The 18,341-nt window shown below is 38.2% G+C and overlaps 1 protein-coding gene across 4 annotated transcripts in view; it reads left to right on the top strand.

Annotated features, from left to right (window-relative positions):
• PIBF1 (progesterone immunomodulatory binding factor 1) overlaps positions 1 to 18,341 on the top strand; it is a 238,431-nt gene that overhangs the window by 55,530 nt on the left and 164,560 nt on the right. For all 4 annotated transcript variants that reach the window (XM_066237052.1, XM_066237053.1, XM_066237051.1 and 1 more), the window contains exon 10: positions 14,810 to 14,908. In XM_066237052.1, coding sequence (XP_066093149.1) covers positions 14,810 to 14,908 — 99 coding nt within the window. The remainder of the gene's footprint in view (positions 1 to 14,809; positions 14,909 to 18,341) is intronic.

Below are 18,341 nucleotides of genomic sequence, written 5' to 3'. Positions count from 1 at the left end.
AGAACATATTCACCAACACAGCTGATAAGGGGTTAATAACCAAAATCTATAAAGGACTTGTAAAATTCAACACCAGGAAAGTAAATAATCTAATCAAAAATTGGGCAAAAGAACTGAATAGACACTTCTCCAAAGAGGACATACAGATGGCCAATGGGCATATGAAAAAATGTTCAACATCACTAATCATTAGAGAGATGCAAATTAAGACCACTATGAGATACCACCTCACACCTGTCAGAATGGCGCCCATTAACAAAACAACACATAACAAGTACTGGTGAGGGTGTGGAAAAAAGGGAACCCTCCTGCACTGCTGGTGGGAATGCAGACTGGTGCAGCCACTGTGGAAAAAAGTATGGAGATACCTCAAAATATTAAAAATGAAACTGCCTTTTGACCCAGCTATCCCACTTCTAGGAATATGTCTTAAGAATAACAAATCACTGCTTCAAAAGAAGAATGCAGCCCCATGTTTATTGCAGCATTGTTTACAATAGCCAAGATCTGGAAATAGCCCAAGTGTCCATCAGTAGACAAGTGGATTAAAAAGCAGTGATACATATACACAATGGAATGCTACACAGCCATGAAAAGGAAGGAAATCTTACTCCTTGAGACAACATGGATAGACCTGGAGTCTGTTATGCTAAGTGAAATAAGCCAGGCAGAGAAAGAAAAATATCATATGACCTCACTCATATGAGGAATCCAATGAACAATGTGAACTGAAGAACGGAAGAGAGGCAGAGAAGGGGTCAAAGAGTCCAGAGGGAATGCGGTCAAAGGTAAAGGGGATGAGAGGAGGGGATCAAAGAAAGGAAAGACATTAGTGAAAGTATATATACATAACAGAGGTAGAAGGCAGGATAGTAAATCATGGAGGAAAGTGGGGAAGGAAGTGAGGGGAGGGGCAAAGGGAGTGTCAAGAAGAACAAGGAATGGGAGGGAGATATGTTCAAGGGTACACTTGTAACTATGTAAACACAACATAAGAATCAATACAAAAACAAAAAAGTCCATTCATGCAGTTACTTTTAGATAGGTTCCTTAGTGATTGGCATTCTTGGCGAAAACAAATACTTATTTGAATGGCAGTTATTTTTATATGCCGTCATTAAAGTTTATATAGCTTTTGAAAATTTATATTTTAGTGGGAATATTATTTTGAAATTGTTATACTAGTTTATCAGCATGATTTGGGTATATGATATTGTGATCTTTGTCAACAAGCAAGACTTTAAATCAGACTAAGGTTGATATTGAAAAGTTTATATTCAAGCTCTCAAAGCAATACATTTACTTATTTAGCAAATATTTAGTGAGAACCACCATGTGCCAGATGCATGCTAAGTGTCATAAATACAGTGGTGGCCTGCGCCTTCACAAAGCTGTTAGTCTATTGCAGGATAAAGACAAATAAAGAAAAATGGTAAGTTTGATGGTTGTGCAGAAAACAGCAGGATACGCAGGATGAGATCACATGCCTCAAGGTGTGTCTAACGCAGCCTGGGGAGGAATCAAGGAGACTTCAAGGAGGGAGAAATAGCCGTACTAACACCTACATGAAGGCAAGTGTAAGACTAGGTAGGAAAGGTAATTAGGCAGTGAATTTACAGCATGTATAGAAAACTTGGAGGCAAGACATAAATGAAACTTTCTGAGAAAACAATATAGTGTGGTAGGGCTAGAGTGTAGAATGGGGAGTAGAGAGTTGTAAGAGATGAAGCAGAAGAAGGAAACGGGTCCTTATAATGCATTTGAGCTGTTGTCTAAGACTAGTGGGGACCTACTGAGTAATTTTAAGGATATGTATGATATCTGACTTTATGTAAAGAAGCCTAGTCTGCAATGTGAAGAATTGATTGGAAGAGTATAAGGCTATGGACTAGGGGTCTCCAAATTACGGCCCACAGGCCACATGCGGCCCCCTGAGGCCATTTATCCAGCCCCCGCTGCACTTCCAGAAGGGGCACCTCTTTCATTGGTGGTCAGGGAGAGGAGCACATTGACCATCTCAGCCAAAAGCAGGCCCATAGTTCCCATTGAAATACTGGTCAGTTTGTTGATTTAAATTTACTTGTTCTTTATTTTAAATATTGTATTTGTTCCTGTTTTGATTTTTTACTTTAAAATAAGATACGTGCAGTGTGCATAGGATTTGTTCATAGTTTTTTTTTTTTTTTAATTTTTTTTTTTCTGTATTTTTCTGAAGCTGGAAATGGGGAGAGACAGTCAGACAGACTCCCGCATGTGCCCGACCGGGATCCACCCGGCACGCCCACCAGGGGCAACTCTCTGCCCACCAGGGGGTGATGCTCTGCCCCTCCGGGGGGTCGCTCTGTTGCGACCAGAGCCACTGTAGTGCCTGGGGCAGAGGCCAAGGAGCCATCCCCAGCGCCCGGGCCATCTTTGCTCCAATGGAGCCTCGGCTGCGGGAGAGGAAGAGAGAGACAGAGAAGAAGGAGAGGGGGAGAGGTGGAGAAGCAAATGGGCGCTTCTCCTGTGTGCCCTGGCCGGGAATCGAACCCGGGACTTCTGCACGCCAGGCCGACGCTCTACCACTGAGCCAACTGGCCAGGGCCTGTTCATAGTTTTTTTTATAGTCCAGTCCTCCAACGGTCTGAGGGACAGTGAACTGGCCCCCTGTATAAAAAGTTTGGGGACCCCTGCTATAGACAGACCACTTTTAGAGGTTTTCATTATCAAGATGAGAAGTGATGATAGAACTGGATTAGCAGCAGCAGGGATAGAGAGAAATGGGCCAGATTGGAAAAAGGTTGTGGAACCAACAAGATTCAATGACTAGCCTGACCCAGTGATTATGCAGTGGATACAGCATTGGCCTAGGGCTTTGAGGACCTAGATTCAAAACCCCAAGGTCGCTGGCTTGAGCCCAAGGTCGCTGGTTTGAATAAGGGGTCACTGGCTCATCTGGAGTCCCCCGGTCAAGGCACATATGAGAAAGCAATCAATGAACAACTAAGGTGCTGCAACTATAAGTTGATGCATCTCATCTCTCTCCCTTCTCCCTCTCCTCCTCTTACTAAAATGAAAAAGAAAAAGATTCAGTGACCAGATTGGATTGGAGAGTGAGAAGAAATTCAGTGTGTCAGGTGTTACCAGGTTTATTTATTGCTTGCTTGCTTTCCTTCTTAATGTAAGTTCAGGTGTACAACATTGCACTTTGACACCTGTATGCACCCCCAAAAGTCTAGTTTACTATTCATTATCACCAGATTTCTTGATTGGGCAACTGTGTGGATAGTGATGCAGTTTTTAAAACATTAGAAAAAGACAAGGTTTTAATCCATAAACGTGATAAATTTAGTTTAGTTTCATTCTGAGATAGACAAATAGAAAAGTTGACTGTGTCTGGACATGAGATAGATCTGTGGCGTAGATGACATTATTTATATTTTACAAATACATACTTTTGTCCTGTGGCTCAATTCTGTTATGGATTTTATGAGTTTTTATTGCCTGACTTAATAACCTTCAATTTTATGGGATTATTTTTGTGATAACATGCATGATTATTTCCAAACAACCTGTACAGCCGCATAAACTTTGGTATGTAATCATTTGAAAGTGTCCTTATTTCTTAGTTTTAGTTTTTATTGTTGTTTTTTAAAAAATCCTTTAAAATGCAACCCATGGAAACATACGTTTAGATAAATTAGGCCCTATTTTCTAAGATAGTTGGTAGAGGTAGTACAACAGCTTACAGAACCACTTCTGGAAGCTAGGAGGATGAAAGGTTTCCTTCTCCCCACCATTCTGACCCCACATCGACCTCAAAATGAACACCACCTAATCAGGAGATTCCTGGGATTGGAGCTGCTGTCTGGAAGCCCCAGGCAGCCCCAGGAGCCAGAAAACCCTATGGCTTTTGAAGCTTCAGTGAACAGTTGCCACCAGGTGGTGCTAAGCTGCAGCCTGGACCAAATGGCCTGGAATTGCACGGTGACTCCTGGCCAGCTCGTTGTGTAAACTGGCCTCTTATCATTTTAGTGTCACAGTAATCCCGGTATTTTGTGTGGCTGAATCTTTCTGAATCACAGTTTCCTCATTCTAGCAGGATTTAACTATGGTTACAGTTTATGCCCCACTAGTCTTTTACAAGGTTAAAATAAATTATAAATTATTTCTTTTGAAATATTACAACTTAAAAATAATTAAGGAAAGGAGCTTAGTGTTCCTTGTTTATAAAGCATAAGATTTAGGAAATACTAGTTTATGCATTCAGATATTTTTATGTCTGGACAAATTACATGCTTTAGACTTGGATGTATAATTGTGTCGGTTGTATTTTATCAAAGTGTGCTGTTACAATATGAATTAAATGCATGAAATATTTATACTTGCATATTTGTATTTAATTTCCTTACCTCTCCCCCAATAAACATTTTTGGAAGAAAGTTAAATGATAAGATTAAAGAAATAGGTTTTGTCTTTGGTTTGCTTTTCATACATTGGGGGATATTAAGAGGGAGCCTTTTTATTTTCTCTTCCATGTGGAAAAGCAAAATTAAACTCATGCCATCTGATGTGGTATCTGTCTCTGCAGACTGTCAGACTTCTGAAGTAAAGGGGTTGAGAGGAAAGAGGAAGAAAGTAGAAAAAAGACTTGAGAAAAGGCAGAGATAAGCAAAGAAAGAACTTGAGTGTGGGTATGTGAAACATACCCTACAGTAGTCCCGTATCTGCAGGGAGTATATTCATGATGCCCAGTATCTACTGAACCTACCACTAGTACCAAACCATGTGTGTGATGGAGATACGGTTTTTCTTCCTATACATACATATCTTTTCACTTAAACCATTTACAGCATCTCTTTGGCATACCAGAATTGCCAGCATCACTACTCTTGCTCTTTGCGGCCATTATTAAGTAAAATAAGGGTTACTTGAACACAACCACTGTTTTTGTTTTGTTTTTATTGATTTGAGAGAGAGAGAAAGGAAGGGAGAGAGCTAGAGAGATAAAACATTGATTTGTTGTTCTACTTATTTATGTATTCATTGATTGATTCTTTATGTGTCCTGACCGGGGATTGAATCTGCAACCTAAGCATGTTGGAACAATGCTCTGACCAACTGCGCTACCCAGCCAGGGCTGAGCACAAGCACTCTAGAATTGTAACAATGAATCTGATAACCAAGAGGGCCATCAAATGACTAGTGGGTGGGGAGCATATACAGAGGGATGAATGATTTATGTCCCTGGCCAGATGGAGCAGGACAACATAAAATGAGCTAATACTATTTCACAGGGTGACCTATAAGATCTAACAGAGGTAATATATGTGAGAAGTACATTCTAAATTATAAAACTATATATAAATGGTTATTGTTTTGATACCTTTTGACTATGTGCAATACTTAAAAATTCTCTTATCATTGTGTAGACAATTTAAGTAAAGTGAGTATTATATAAAGGCCAACTGATAGCATTAAGGAACTGTTTATCAGCATTAAAAGGCACTGTTACAGAATAGTTTTTTGACAGGACCTACCTCTTTGGCCCTGCGCTTCTAAGGCCCACACTCTCCACTTGTAACTGGAGCCTGAGCCCTCTCCCTGCTCAAGGACCGGACTCCGCGGCCTCCCCTGTGTCTCCTCTTCTGGCAGTGTTCCCCTTGCTACCAGACAGTTTCCGCTGCGTACAAACATTACTTCTCCCACCTCTACAGAGCCTTTTTTATCTCCACGTCTCCCTCTGGGCACTGCCCCATTTCTTTGCTCCCCTTTGCGGCCAAATTCCTGCAGTGTCTTATGTGCTCATTCTTTACCACAAGTCCTCCATTTTTAAAAATTCGCTCTCGGGCTTCTGCCCGACTGCCACCCCTCATACCACTCCCACAAGGCTGCTCTCATAGGCCCCCCAAGACCTTTGTGTTGCCAAGAGGCTAATGGTCAGGTTCTCACTTCTCATCCTACTTGACCTATCAGCAATATTTAATACAGTTGACCACTCCCTACTCCTGGGGACACATATCTCCTTGGCATCTTTTGCAGCCTCCTCTTACCTTATTTCCTCTTGGTTATCTACTAAGCGTTTTAAGTTTAATGTGTCCTGAAGCAAACTTCTGCCCATTGAGTCTTGCTCTGCCTTCAGTGTGACCCAGCTTAATTAAAACAGCCCTGTTCTAGCCACTTAGACCAAAACCTTCAAATCATCTTCAACCTCTTCTCTCTTTTTCACATTCTATAATCTATCAGCGATCCTTTTGGTTGTGTCTTCAAAATTTTTGATCTCTTGCCATCTCACAGATACTACCTTGGTCTGAGCTACCATTATCCCTTACCTTAATCACCGCCAGAGCCTCTTAAGTGTCTCTCTGGCTTCCTTCAGTGCCCCACCAGTCTATTTGCAGCGCAGTTCCTGTTTAGTGGTAGCTCAAATTGGATCGCTCCTCTGCTCAAATATAAAGGCCCCCCATCTCATTCAGTAAAAATGCAAATGATTGTAATGGACTGTGATACTTCATGGTCTGCTCCCAGTTCCCCCATCCTCACTTTATTACTCTGTTGTAGTCACTCGCTTAGTCACAGTACCTCCTACTCCTTTAGCTATTAGGTATGCTTCTCACCTCAGGTCCTTTGTATTTACCGTCCCCACTGCCTAACCCTTCACGCCTGGGTACCCGAGAACCCGGTCTCCTCACTTTCTCCAAGTCCTCAGATGACATCTGTTCTCTGATGTCTTTCCTGACCACCCTATTTAAAGTTATGGAATCCCCCACAGCCCCTCACACTTGCTGCCCACTAGCCTCTCCTCTTTCTAATTTTTCTCCTGAGCACTTAGGACCTGCTAACAAAGTTTTGGTTTCTTTTCTACGAGGATATAATTTCCATGTGAGCAGCGATTTTCATTTGGTCAGTGCTGGATTCCATGTACCAATTTATGGTACATAGTAAGTGCTCAATAAACATTTGTTGAATGAAAGAATAAATTGGTCCTACTTTGGAAAAATCAGGTGACTATTGTTTTAGATGAAAACCTACACAGATGTTTATAATGAGCTTGATTTGATGAGGGCCAAGCGTGCTGACTGACGTGTAGGAGTCACTCTGTTAACGATCCACCAGATTCAAATGGTTTCACATTAATGGATTTTAGTCACAAGTATTTTGCATTTTGGTGCTGCAATTTTTTATAAGTTTTTGAAACCACAGTTTAAGTTAAATAATCATCTACTTTGGGCCCAAGTTTTCACATCTATAAAATGAAAAAAATGTGCGTGGGCCCCAGCTTTATAAAAGGATAGGAAAGTATAGCATGTTCAATCAGTAGTAACCTCAGAAAATTTCTACTCTTAAGTTGTATAACATACCCTGTTGTGTAAGTAAAATTTCTACTTTTTTTTAATGTGCCATTCACTTTTCAGCTAAGTTAATTACAAGAAAAATTATTGGTCATTGGTTATATAACAGCAGATAATTTACTTGTACCCCTCTATTTTATGTCATCTTAAAAATAAAAGCATTAGACATGGAAGTGAGCAGTTTTATATTTGTCCACAAAGAAAAAAGGTAGAAGTGATTAATTCAAATGTTTTCCCTATAAATAAGCTTGTCATATAAACAGCCTGTTTCAATTCCTTTTTGTTCCAACTGGAGGAAAAAATACCCACTTTTATTAACCAAAAATATTTTACATGGAAGCAGAAGGAAAAGAATGGGTTGCGTAGTTGTGCTGCTGAGCTCCTCTGACAACCATGTTTTTTTCACTGTTTATTCTTGGTCAAATGAAAACTCTGAGCATTAGTGATACTTATTCAAGCGAAGATGTGCTCTTGGCATTGCCAAACTCTGATTTGTTTCTGTTAGAATTTCAATGGTTCCTAAAGTTTTTCTCATTCTTTTAACATTTTTCTTATCATTTTTCGAGTGTAAATTTAGTTTTGGCATATTAGTATCATAAAATTTATCTTCTAGTAGTAAGAAGATACATTCCACCCTGTACAGAAGTCTGTTGTTGTATGTGTTGTGCTGAGGTCTTTAGGCTTTGGTTGTGAGATACTCTTGGATAAACTTAGATGTATGAAATCATCTCTGCACAATATATACTAGATTATATATGAAGTACATAGATTTTATTACAATATTAAAATCCTTTTTTAGAGAAATAATTACCACATTTTTCTCTCCATTAGACGCACCTGATCATAAGGCACAACTAGGGTTTTAAGGATGAAAATAAGAAAAAAAATATTCTGAACCAAATGGTGTGTTAAAATATTTAATAAAATACCATATTTTTTGCTCCATAAGACACACGGCCATTTCCCTTCCACTTTTGGGGAAAAAAATACGTCTTCTGGAGTGAAAAATACAGTATAACATTCTTTTTTGAATATTATAATTTAAGTGATGGTATTGCCAAGTTGTTTGTCATGAAAGTTCTGGTTTATGCCTATTTCTCTAGCATGATTTTTTTTTTTTTACGAAGACAGAGAGAGGGATAGATAGGGACAGACAGACAGGAACGGAGAGAGATGAGAAGCATCAATCATCAGTTTTTTTGTTGCGACACCTTAGTTCTTCATTGATTGCTTTCTCATATGTGCCTTGATCATGGTGCTACAGCAGACCGAGTAACCTCTTGCTCAAGCCAGCGACCTTAGGTCCAAGCTGGTGTGCTTTTTGCTCAAACCAGATGAGCTGCGCTCAAGCTGGCGACCTCGGGGTCTCGAACCTGGGTCCTCCGCATCCCAGTCTGATACTCTATCTCCTGCGCCACCGCCTGGTCAGGCTCTGGCATGATTATTAAGAGCACTCTCTTTCACTCTAAACAGTGCCTCAAATTGAAAATTACATTGTTTGGACACTAGTTATAAATAAGACTCACATACTCACTTTCCTTTTGTGTTTTACCTAAGAGTGATAAGATTTCATTTCCCTTTTCTGTCATCTTTCTTCTCAGTCCACCTCCCATACACAATTATAGGGAGCTTGGGAGGGATAAGTACGTGTATAACCAGTATAGTTTGTAGGAAACAATTTGAAAGAATTGTGAAAAACAGTTTTGTAATGAATTGTTAGCTTTCTAAAAGCATTTTTAAGGATGAAATATTTGAATTGTATTTTAAAACTTTTATTTCAACATCTTTTGTATTTCAACATCTTTGCTATTTTAATTACACTTGATATATACATATTTATTTGATTATATATAGGTTATATATTGGTGAATTGATTATAATTACATTTGGTTATATATAAAATATATATTCAGTTTGGACTTTTTACATTTTAGCTTCTGTAGCTCATACTTGCTACTGATAGTTTCTATCAATTTTTCAGTTTTGTCTTTTGAAGAACATTTGAATTCCTGCTATTCTTTGGTAGTATTTTGTTACCTTTTCTAATGTATTTAACAGTAAAATATTGATAACTTCTTAGTTATATGGCAGTTATACTTTTTTCTATGCTGGACTGCAATCCACCTCGTGTTTTTCAAACCAGTCTAAGTTTGAAACAGTATGGGACATAAGAACCAGTGTGTAATGTATTCATAGTTCTCTCAAGGCTTGTTTTTCACTTAACATGTATATATGCTATGAGATGATCATATAATGTAAATCTTGTAATGTCAGAATTTCCCAAGGAGAAAACTTATGTGAAATAAAGGAAATCGTAGTGTGATGAAGTGCATGACTCTAGAACCAGTCAGTTTGGGTTCACATTTGGACTCCGTAGTAGCTTACTTCTATGTGACAGTAGGCAGTTACTTCTGTGTTTCAATCTTCTCCTCTGTAAAATGGAGGTATTGATGCCAACTACCTTTTGTGGGGTTGTTGTGAAAATTAAATTATAATATCTTGTCATAACATAATATATTATTATAAATAATAAGAGTTATTATATGTAAAATACCTAGAATAGTTTCTAGCGTGTGGTAAGCACTCTTTGTTTACTATTATTGTCATTGGAAGAATAGTTAAGTTTGTCTCTCAGCCTTAATTTGAAACATTTAAAGTCAATCGATAACATTAAAGGCAGTATCTCTGTATGTTAAAAGGAATTATGCTGCTTCTTATTGATGTATACAGGTGTGGGCAAGGCTCTGGAAAGTGCAGTACCTGATTAGGAGGATGGGTTTGCACAGAAATCTTACCAGCAAACGCCTATGGAGCTGGTGGGAGCGTCAGCTTTGAGCACTCTCTTCATTTGTTTCAGTTTTCTGTTTCTTGAATTGCCTTTGCTTATTTGTCCTTCTAGGTCCAACTTACATATCTTCCCTTAATTCACTTACCTCTCTTCCTCCAGTGAAAAATAATCAGCTTTCTCTTTTTGGCTACAGAATTTTGGTTCTGCCTTCATAAAACTCTAATTATAGTTGACTGAGTGATATAGATTGTGGCAGGATGAATGCACTAGTACCCTGTCTACCTCCTCTCATAAGCCCTACTATTTAGTCTGTGTTTTATTTCATTCCCTATGACTTGCTTTTATTTTTAACCCATTTATGCCTCATGTTCCACTATTGGAACGGTAGTGACGTGGAAGCTATTTATATCGTACTGCTCAAGGTCATCCCCGAGGTCTGATTTTGTACATGTCTGACTTCTGAGGGTACATGTTATCACATGGGGCACAGAGTTAGTCACTGCTGCAGACACTGGCGTGCCGGGAGCTTGTCAAAAAGTGATGTGCGTTTTCAGAAAAATTTTGAAGAACTGAATTTCAAAAATTTCAACCTTCAGCATAAATGGGTTAATGCCCATTACTACAGGAAAGGCAGTAAAGTTGGGACTGAGGCTCCTCCACTTAGCAACTACACATTCAGGATTAACCAGTATTGTAAATGGAATTTTGCTAATGAAATAACAGAATAATGAGAGCATATTTTAGATACAAAAATTGCAACCAATTTGTGATGATTTACTGACTAAAATGTATAGATTAGCTAGGAATGAAAAATATATAAATGTCTAATATACTTTGAGGATTTTTGTTTTATCTATAAAAATAAATTTTTACATTTCAGTTCGATAATAGAATATTGTTTGAAGGTCATTGCAAACAGGATATCAGCAAATGACAGGCCATTTTATGATATCTACTTTATGCACTTATTTTCTTTTTAATAAGAGTTATCTGTACGCTAGTTTCTTTTAAATTTCTTGATTTCTGGCTCATAAACTGCTTCATTGATGAATTTCTATTGGTTGACATGTTTTAAAATTTAAATTTGTTGCATGTTTTGCACCATGCAAAAGATGAAGTTGAATACTGGCACAGCACATAGGACCATTAAGAATTTCTACTCAATAGTTATTAGATAGAATCATTCAGACTATGTGGGTTTTCATTTGTATAGAATTACACAAATTATAAAAACTGGATTCTACTATCCAGCTTAGTTTTTTATGGGAGATAGGGTGATAGGATATTAAATTAAAACAAACCAAAAAACCCCCACTCACTTTAGAATAAGGCATGGCTGGGCTCAAGTTGTGGCTTTAACACTTAGATCATATGACTTGGGGCTAGGTACTTAGGCTCTCTAAATTTCATTTTACTCAGCTATAAAATAGGTTAGAAAATGAAACATAAGGGAATTATAAGGATTAAGTGAACAAAATCATTTGTTACACTGTCTATTTGTGTTATAACTCTTTTAAAGAAGAATTTTTGAAAAAAATTGACTGAAAGAAGCTTACTGTTGGTATTTTTTTTTTAGATCCAAATTTCCACTATAATAAAATATTAAAAAATGAGATTTGTCATTAAAGGTTCATTCCTGGTTTATCATCTCCCAATTACTCACTGTTATGACCTTCCACCTTTTGGACATTTCCCTTAACTGTCACCAAATGTATCTTTGTGTCACTTTCAATTTCAATTATGGTGCTATCAGCACTGCAAGTGGATGATTTATCTAATACTCTGGCCCAGTGATTTTCAACCTTTCTAATCTCTTGGCACACATAAATTAATTACAATATGCTAAAATTCTGCAGCACACACCCCCAAAAATATGTTTCCTGCTAATCTGACAAAAAAAAAAATAGATATAATTTTGACTCATTCACACTGGCCCACTATTGTTGTATTGGCTGTTGTCATTTTTTATTTGATAATCTAAGGGAAAAGAGGTCAGCACCCCTGACTACATAGGTATTGCATGTTTTAAAAATTCTTGCAGCACACCAGTTGAAAAGCACTGACTACTCTGGCCTCATACTTCCTGAGCCTTACCTGAGTGTTGACCTTCATCTCAGCTCCACTTCATTGAGCTACTCCAGCAGTCACAGCTAACGTTCTGTTGCTGGAATACTATTCTACCTCCAAATCACCATTCTAACAGCAATCTCTAGTCTTTGATCTTGCTTGGACAACAACTTTCACTTTAATCTATCATCTCATCAGGATTATTTTATTTAAAATATATTTTAGAATATTTACTAATATTTCATAACCTCGGTTGTCTCATGGATAATATGTAATTATGCCTGTCTCATTATATCATATTATGGTATTAAACAAGTTACTATTTAGTCTACCTTCCACCCGTGTGGAGAGAAGTTGTGAATCAAAATAACATGACATTTGGAGATAGACCGTGTTTGCACCTGCACTGCTGCATTTTGCTGCAGAAACTCAAGCCAGGCAAATTTGTATCAGGTCTACAAGTTTCGACACGTAAGCACGTTTATTTGACGCATGTGTGCCTCTCTATTTTTATCACTTAATGTATACATACTGACGTAGCAAATTAACTAAAACAAAGTTGATTCACGTTAGTCTTATGTGTGAAGTGATAGTGTACCTATGGCTACTGATAAAATTCATTTACGCCACTGTATTTTTACGAATTTCAACAAGGAAGAAATGCTACAGAAGCACGCAGAAATTTATTGAAAGTGTTTGGTGAAGGTACCGTTTCTGATAGGGCATGCAGAAGATGGTTCAAAAAATTCGAAACAGGTGATTTCGACCTTTCTGATAAGCCACGTTCTGGGCGACCATCTTTGATCGATGATGATGTTAAGACCATGTTGGAGCAAGATCCTTTTCTGACAACATCGGAGACTGCAGAAAGGCTTAATTCAGCTCAGCAAACCATTTCGGACCATATTCGGAAGATAAGATTGGTGTGGAAATATTCAAGATGGGTGCCACATGAATTAAGTCAAATGAATTTGGATGATCGAGTCATCATATGCACATCTCTGCTTGCTCGGAATAAAATCAAGCCCTTCTTGAACCGGATGATAACTGGAGATGAAAAGTGGATTACCTACAAAAACATCGTAAGGAAAAGGGCATATTGTGAACCTGGAAAACCTAGCCCTTCCACCTCTAAACCAAATTTGACTCTGAATAAGAGAATGTTGTGTATATGGTGGGACATTCGAGGACCAATACATCATGAGCTTTTAAAACCGAACGAAAAGCTCAATTCGGAGAAGTATTGTCAGCAACTGGATAATTTAAAGACAGCAGTCCAAGAAAAGAGGCCTGCGATGTTCAATAGGAAGAACATCATACTGTATCATGATGTCAGGCCACATGCTACTTTGGGGACTCATCAAAAAATTGCAGAACTAGGCTGGGAAATTCTGTCGCATCCACCATGTTCCCCTGACTTAGCATCCTCTGACTATCATTTGTTTTTATCCTTACAAAATTTTGTTTGTTTGTTTGTTTGTTTTGTTCTGAAGCTGGAAACGGGGAGAGACAGTCAGACAGACTCCTGCATGTGCCCTACCGGGATCCACCCGGCACGCCCACCAGGGGGCGATGCTCTGCCCACCAGGGGGCGATGCTCTGCCCCTCCGGGGCATCGCTCTGCCGGGACCAGAGCCACTCTAGTGCCTGGGGCAGAGGCCAAGGAGCCATCCCCAGCGCCCGGGCCATCTTTGCTCCAATGGAGCCTCGCTGCGGGAGGGGAAGAGAGAGACAGAGAGGAAAGGGGGGGGGGGGAAGCAAATGGGCGCTTCTCCTATGTGCCCTGGCCGGGAATTGAACCCGGGTCCCCCTCACGCCAGGCCGACGCTCTACCACTGAGCCAACCGGCCAGGGCACAAAATTTTTTGAAGGCAAAAAATTCAAAAATGAAGAAGATATCAAACAAGCACTTGTTCAGTTTTTCACATCAAAAGATAAAACATTTTTCAAAAATGGGATATACAAATTGCCCTCACGCTGGCAAGAAATCATTAATAATAATGGCAATTATATTATTTAATAAAGTTTATTGATGGTAAGAAAAATTGTATTTTGTTTTATTCCAAAAATGGACAGAACTTTCCGGTAGACCAGATATAATACAGAGTTTGGTTTGCCATCCTCGAGGGGCTCCTTAAGATTGTTAGGTAGCCCAATTCTACAAAAGCTCGTTTTTGAGGTCAAGCTCATAGGCCTGACCAGTCGGTGGCACCTTGGATAGAGTAACAGACGGGGAAGCAGAGGACCCAGATTTGAAATCCCCGACATCACTGGTTTGGGCACAGGCTCACCAGCTTGAGTGTGGGATCGCTGGCTTGAGCGTGGAATCATAGACATGGCCCCACTGAGTTGAAGTCCAAGATCCCTGGCTTGAGCAAGGGAACACTCGCTCTGCTGAAGCTCCCCTCTCCCCATCCAGGCACATATGAGAAAGCAATCAATGAACAACTAAGGAGCCGCAACAAAGAATTGATGCTTTTCATCTCTCTCCCTTCCTGTCAGTTTGTCCCTATTTGTTCCTCTCTCTGACTCTGTCTCTATCTAAAAAAAAAAAAAAAACTTGTTCACGAATCTTTAAAAAAATGGCTACTTTAGAATAACTGAATGTATGTTTAAATTTTAGAAATCTCCGAGAAGCGAGGGATAATGCTTTGGCTGAAAAAGACCGAGCAGTGATGGTTGAAAAGGATGCTTTAGAAAAATACAATCAGCTCTTAGACAGGTAAGCGTCCTGAAAATAGAATTGTTAAAATGCTTCAATTCTTGTTCTTGTTACTTTTCTTTTAGAAAATATATTTTCAATACAGTATAATTTTCATTTTAATTGAATTATAATATACATATACATATAGCATTATTTTTTAAATATGTAATTTTTTATACAGTGAAACAAGATATAGAGCAATTCAGTCACCCCTAGAGAGTTTCCTAATACCGTTTTCTCAATCTCAATCACTACTCCTCAAGAGACAAACCCTGATTTCTGTCATGATAGTTCAGTAAATGGAGACATACAGTATGTACTCTTCTGTGCCTAGCTCCTTTCACTCAGCCTTATTATGTTTCATGCATTTATTTTTGTATCAGTAGTTCATTTCTTACTACTGCTGAGTTTGAATATACCGCATTTGTGTATCCATTCACCTGTTGATGGACATTTAGATTGTTTTCAGTTTTGAGCTATCATGAATAAAGCTGCTATGAACATTTTTTATACACTTCTTTTTGTGGGCATATGTTTTTTTATTTCTCTTTAATAAATACCTAGAAGTGGGATTGCTAATCATCGAGTAGATGAATGTTTTAACTTTAAGAGAACCTGCCAAGCTTAATTCCAAAGTAGTTGTACACTCCCCAGTTCATTTTTTACAAATCATTATGTTCTGATTCATGTGTAGGATGGAGGAGAAGACAAGATGATTTATCTTTCATTTATCAATAGTAAATTATATTTAATAGCCTAGTTTAAAGGAAAATCACTGATGAATATTAACAGTATAAATATCATTACCTCATTGTACATTGAATTTTCAGTGGCTTGACTATGAGCAGAATAAACAGTGCTTAACATGCTTTTTTTAAATAGCTTCAGACAGAAAAGTTGCTGAGATAGTACAAAAGTTTCCATTATACCTTTCATAAACTTCGAAAATAAAGTGAATGGGTCTTTTCATTGTTTAATGTATACTTACAGATTTATTTGTGATTTAAGCAATAGATCAAATTTAAAATTGAGGTAAGTCTTTATATAATTAACCTATCTTTAATTCTGTAGAATGTCAAAATCTTTTAGAATGGCTTAAATTGTTATACTTCTGAATACACATCAACTTTATAAACTCGTACCCATAGAAGTCTTTTAATAAATGTGATATTGAATAAATCTTTCCTATAATGTAAAGTATATCTAATTCCAAAGATCTTAATATAAATTTTTAAATCAACTGTTTTTGTTGCAGTGCTATAACAAGCTGTCTTTAAACTATCTTTTATTGTGCATAACCCTTCTTTTTATAAATATATATGATTTCCACCAAGGATTTACTTGGCTTTTTTATTGATTTTTTTTTTTTTTTTTTTTTTTGCATTTTTCTGAAGCTGGAAACAGGGAGAGACAGTCAGACAGACTCCCGCATGCGCCCGACCGGGATCCACCCGGCACGCCCACCATGGGGCGACGCTCTGCCCACCAGAGGGCGATGCTCTGCCCATCCTGGGCGTCTCCATGTTGCGACCAGAGCCACTCTAGCGCCTGGGGCAGAGGCCAAGTAGCCATCCCCAGCACCCGGGCCATCTTTGCTCCAATGGAGCCTTGGCTGCGGGAGGGGAAGAGAGAGACAGAGAGGAAGGCGCGGCGGAGGGGTGGAGAAGCAAATGGGCGCTTTTCCTTGTGTGCCCTGGCTGGGAATCGAACCCGGGTCCTCCGCACGCTAGGCTGACGCTCTACCGCTGAGCCAACCGGCCAGGGCCGTTATTGATATTTTTGAACATGATAAATTTAGTAATGGCTCTAGAATAATATGTATAAACAAACTAACAAATTTTAAAAGAAAGCATAAGATTTTAGCTAGTAAACCAAGCAGAATTTCATAACTTGCTAGCTTTGGTATGTTTTTTGTGAATTTGGAGAGAAGAGAATAAGTCAGACTTTAAAATGGGCTACTTTATATTTATAATAAACTCTGTAAATCTTCTAAACTTTTTAAAAAATTTTTAAAGACTTTATTCATTTTAGAGAACAGAGAGATATATATATATATATATAGAGAGAGAGAGAGAGAGAGGGAGAGAGAAAGAGCAGGGGGAAGGAGCAGGAAGCATCCACTCCCATATGTGCCTTGACTGGGCAAGCCCAGGGATTTGAACCAGCGACCTCAGCATTCCAGATCAACACTTTATCCACTGTACCATCACAGATCAGGCCTTCTATACTTTTGACATCTAAAATTCTTCTTGATCTTAGTTGTCCAGAGACTGGTATTTTTCCTAAAGGCTTTGGCATACTTTAGTATCTAAAAGTAATTTCAGAATTACTAAGAATCTAATCATTTGATGTTTATAAAGCACATAGAATAGTTTTTTTCATATAAGTAGTACTATAGAAATGTTTGCTAAGAATATAGAAATGTCCACTATTTCTGTTATTAAGTTTTACTAACTGAATATTTTGCTATTCAACAGTCGATTTCTTTCCAAATCATTTTCCACTAGAATATTGAATAAACCTGTACAGGTCATTTAAACTGCCGGATGAGATGAACTTTATTATAATTCCTTGAAGTGATAGTAAAATCTTTGTTTACTCATAGCCTGATTTTCAAACAGTCTTAAATACTTATGATAGTTTTAAATCAAGACAAATAAGGAGGAAAAGAAAGTGTTCTACACTCACTAGAAATAACCTAGGAGCAGAAAGAGCCTAGGTGCTCACACTTTTGAAGGACTTTACCTGAGACCTCATTGCTTGTCACTTGAACCCTGTACCTGTCATAATCTGGTATTATGAACATTTGTTTTTTGAAGTGTGTATATCATCTTTTCATATTTTCAAGATGTAACATTACATTTCTACATTTTAAAAATAGTTTGGCCATAATCTAAACTCATGCTTCTAATAGATACCTGCATGTATAACCTTTGTGAATGGAAATTTGTATGCATAATCTTTGTTTACTTGTAACTTTCTGGTTATATACTGCTTATATCTGTGGATTCAAGTTTCTGAAGTGAATACCATTAAAAACCTAGGTCATGTTTATTGGTTATACATGTTTGGACTGTTAACCCCCCAAAAAATAGCAGGAAGACAAAAAGGACATTATAGGATCAAGTATTGAATGAGTGAATGAATGAATGAATGAATGAATGAATGAGAGTAATGTCTGGGAATCTAAAAGAAAATGGGCTTTAACAAAATGCTTAAAACAGCTAAAGGTACTTATGTGTTTTTTTTTTCTTCTTTTCCAAGTGAGAGGAAGGGCAATAGAGAGAGAGACTCCCACATGCACCCTGACCTGGATCCACCTGGCAACTTCGTCTGAGGCTGATGCTCTGCCCATCTGGGGCCATACTCGCAACCAGGCTATTTTTAGTGCCTGAGGTGGAGGCTTCACAGAGTCATTCTCAATGCCTGGGACCAATGCACTCAGGCCAAT

Source organism: Saccopteryx bilineata, chromosome 6 (assembly GCF_036850765.1).
Source record: "Saccopteryx bilineata isolate mSacBil1 chromosome 6, mSacBil1_pri_phased_curated, whole genome shotgun sequence".
Lineage (NCBI taxonomy): Eukaryota > Metazoa > Chordata > Mammalia > Chiroptera > Emballonuridae > Saccopteryx > Saccopteryx bilineata.
Note: the sequence above shows the minus strand (reverse complement) of the source record. Positions and strands in the feature narration are given on the sequence as shown.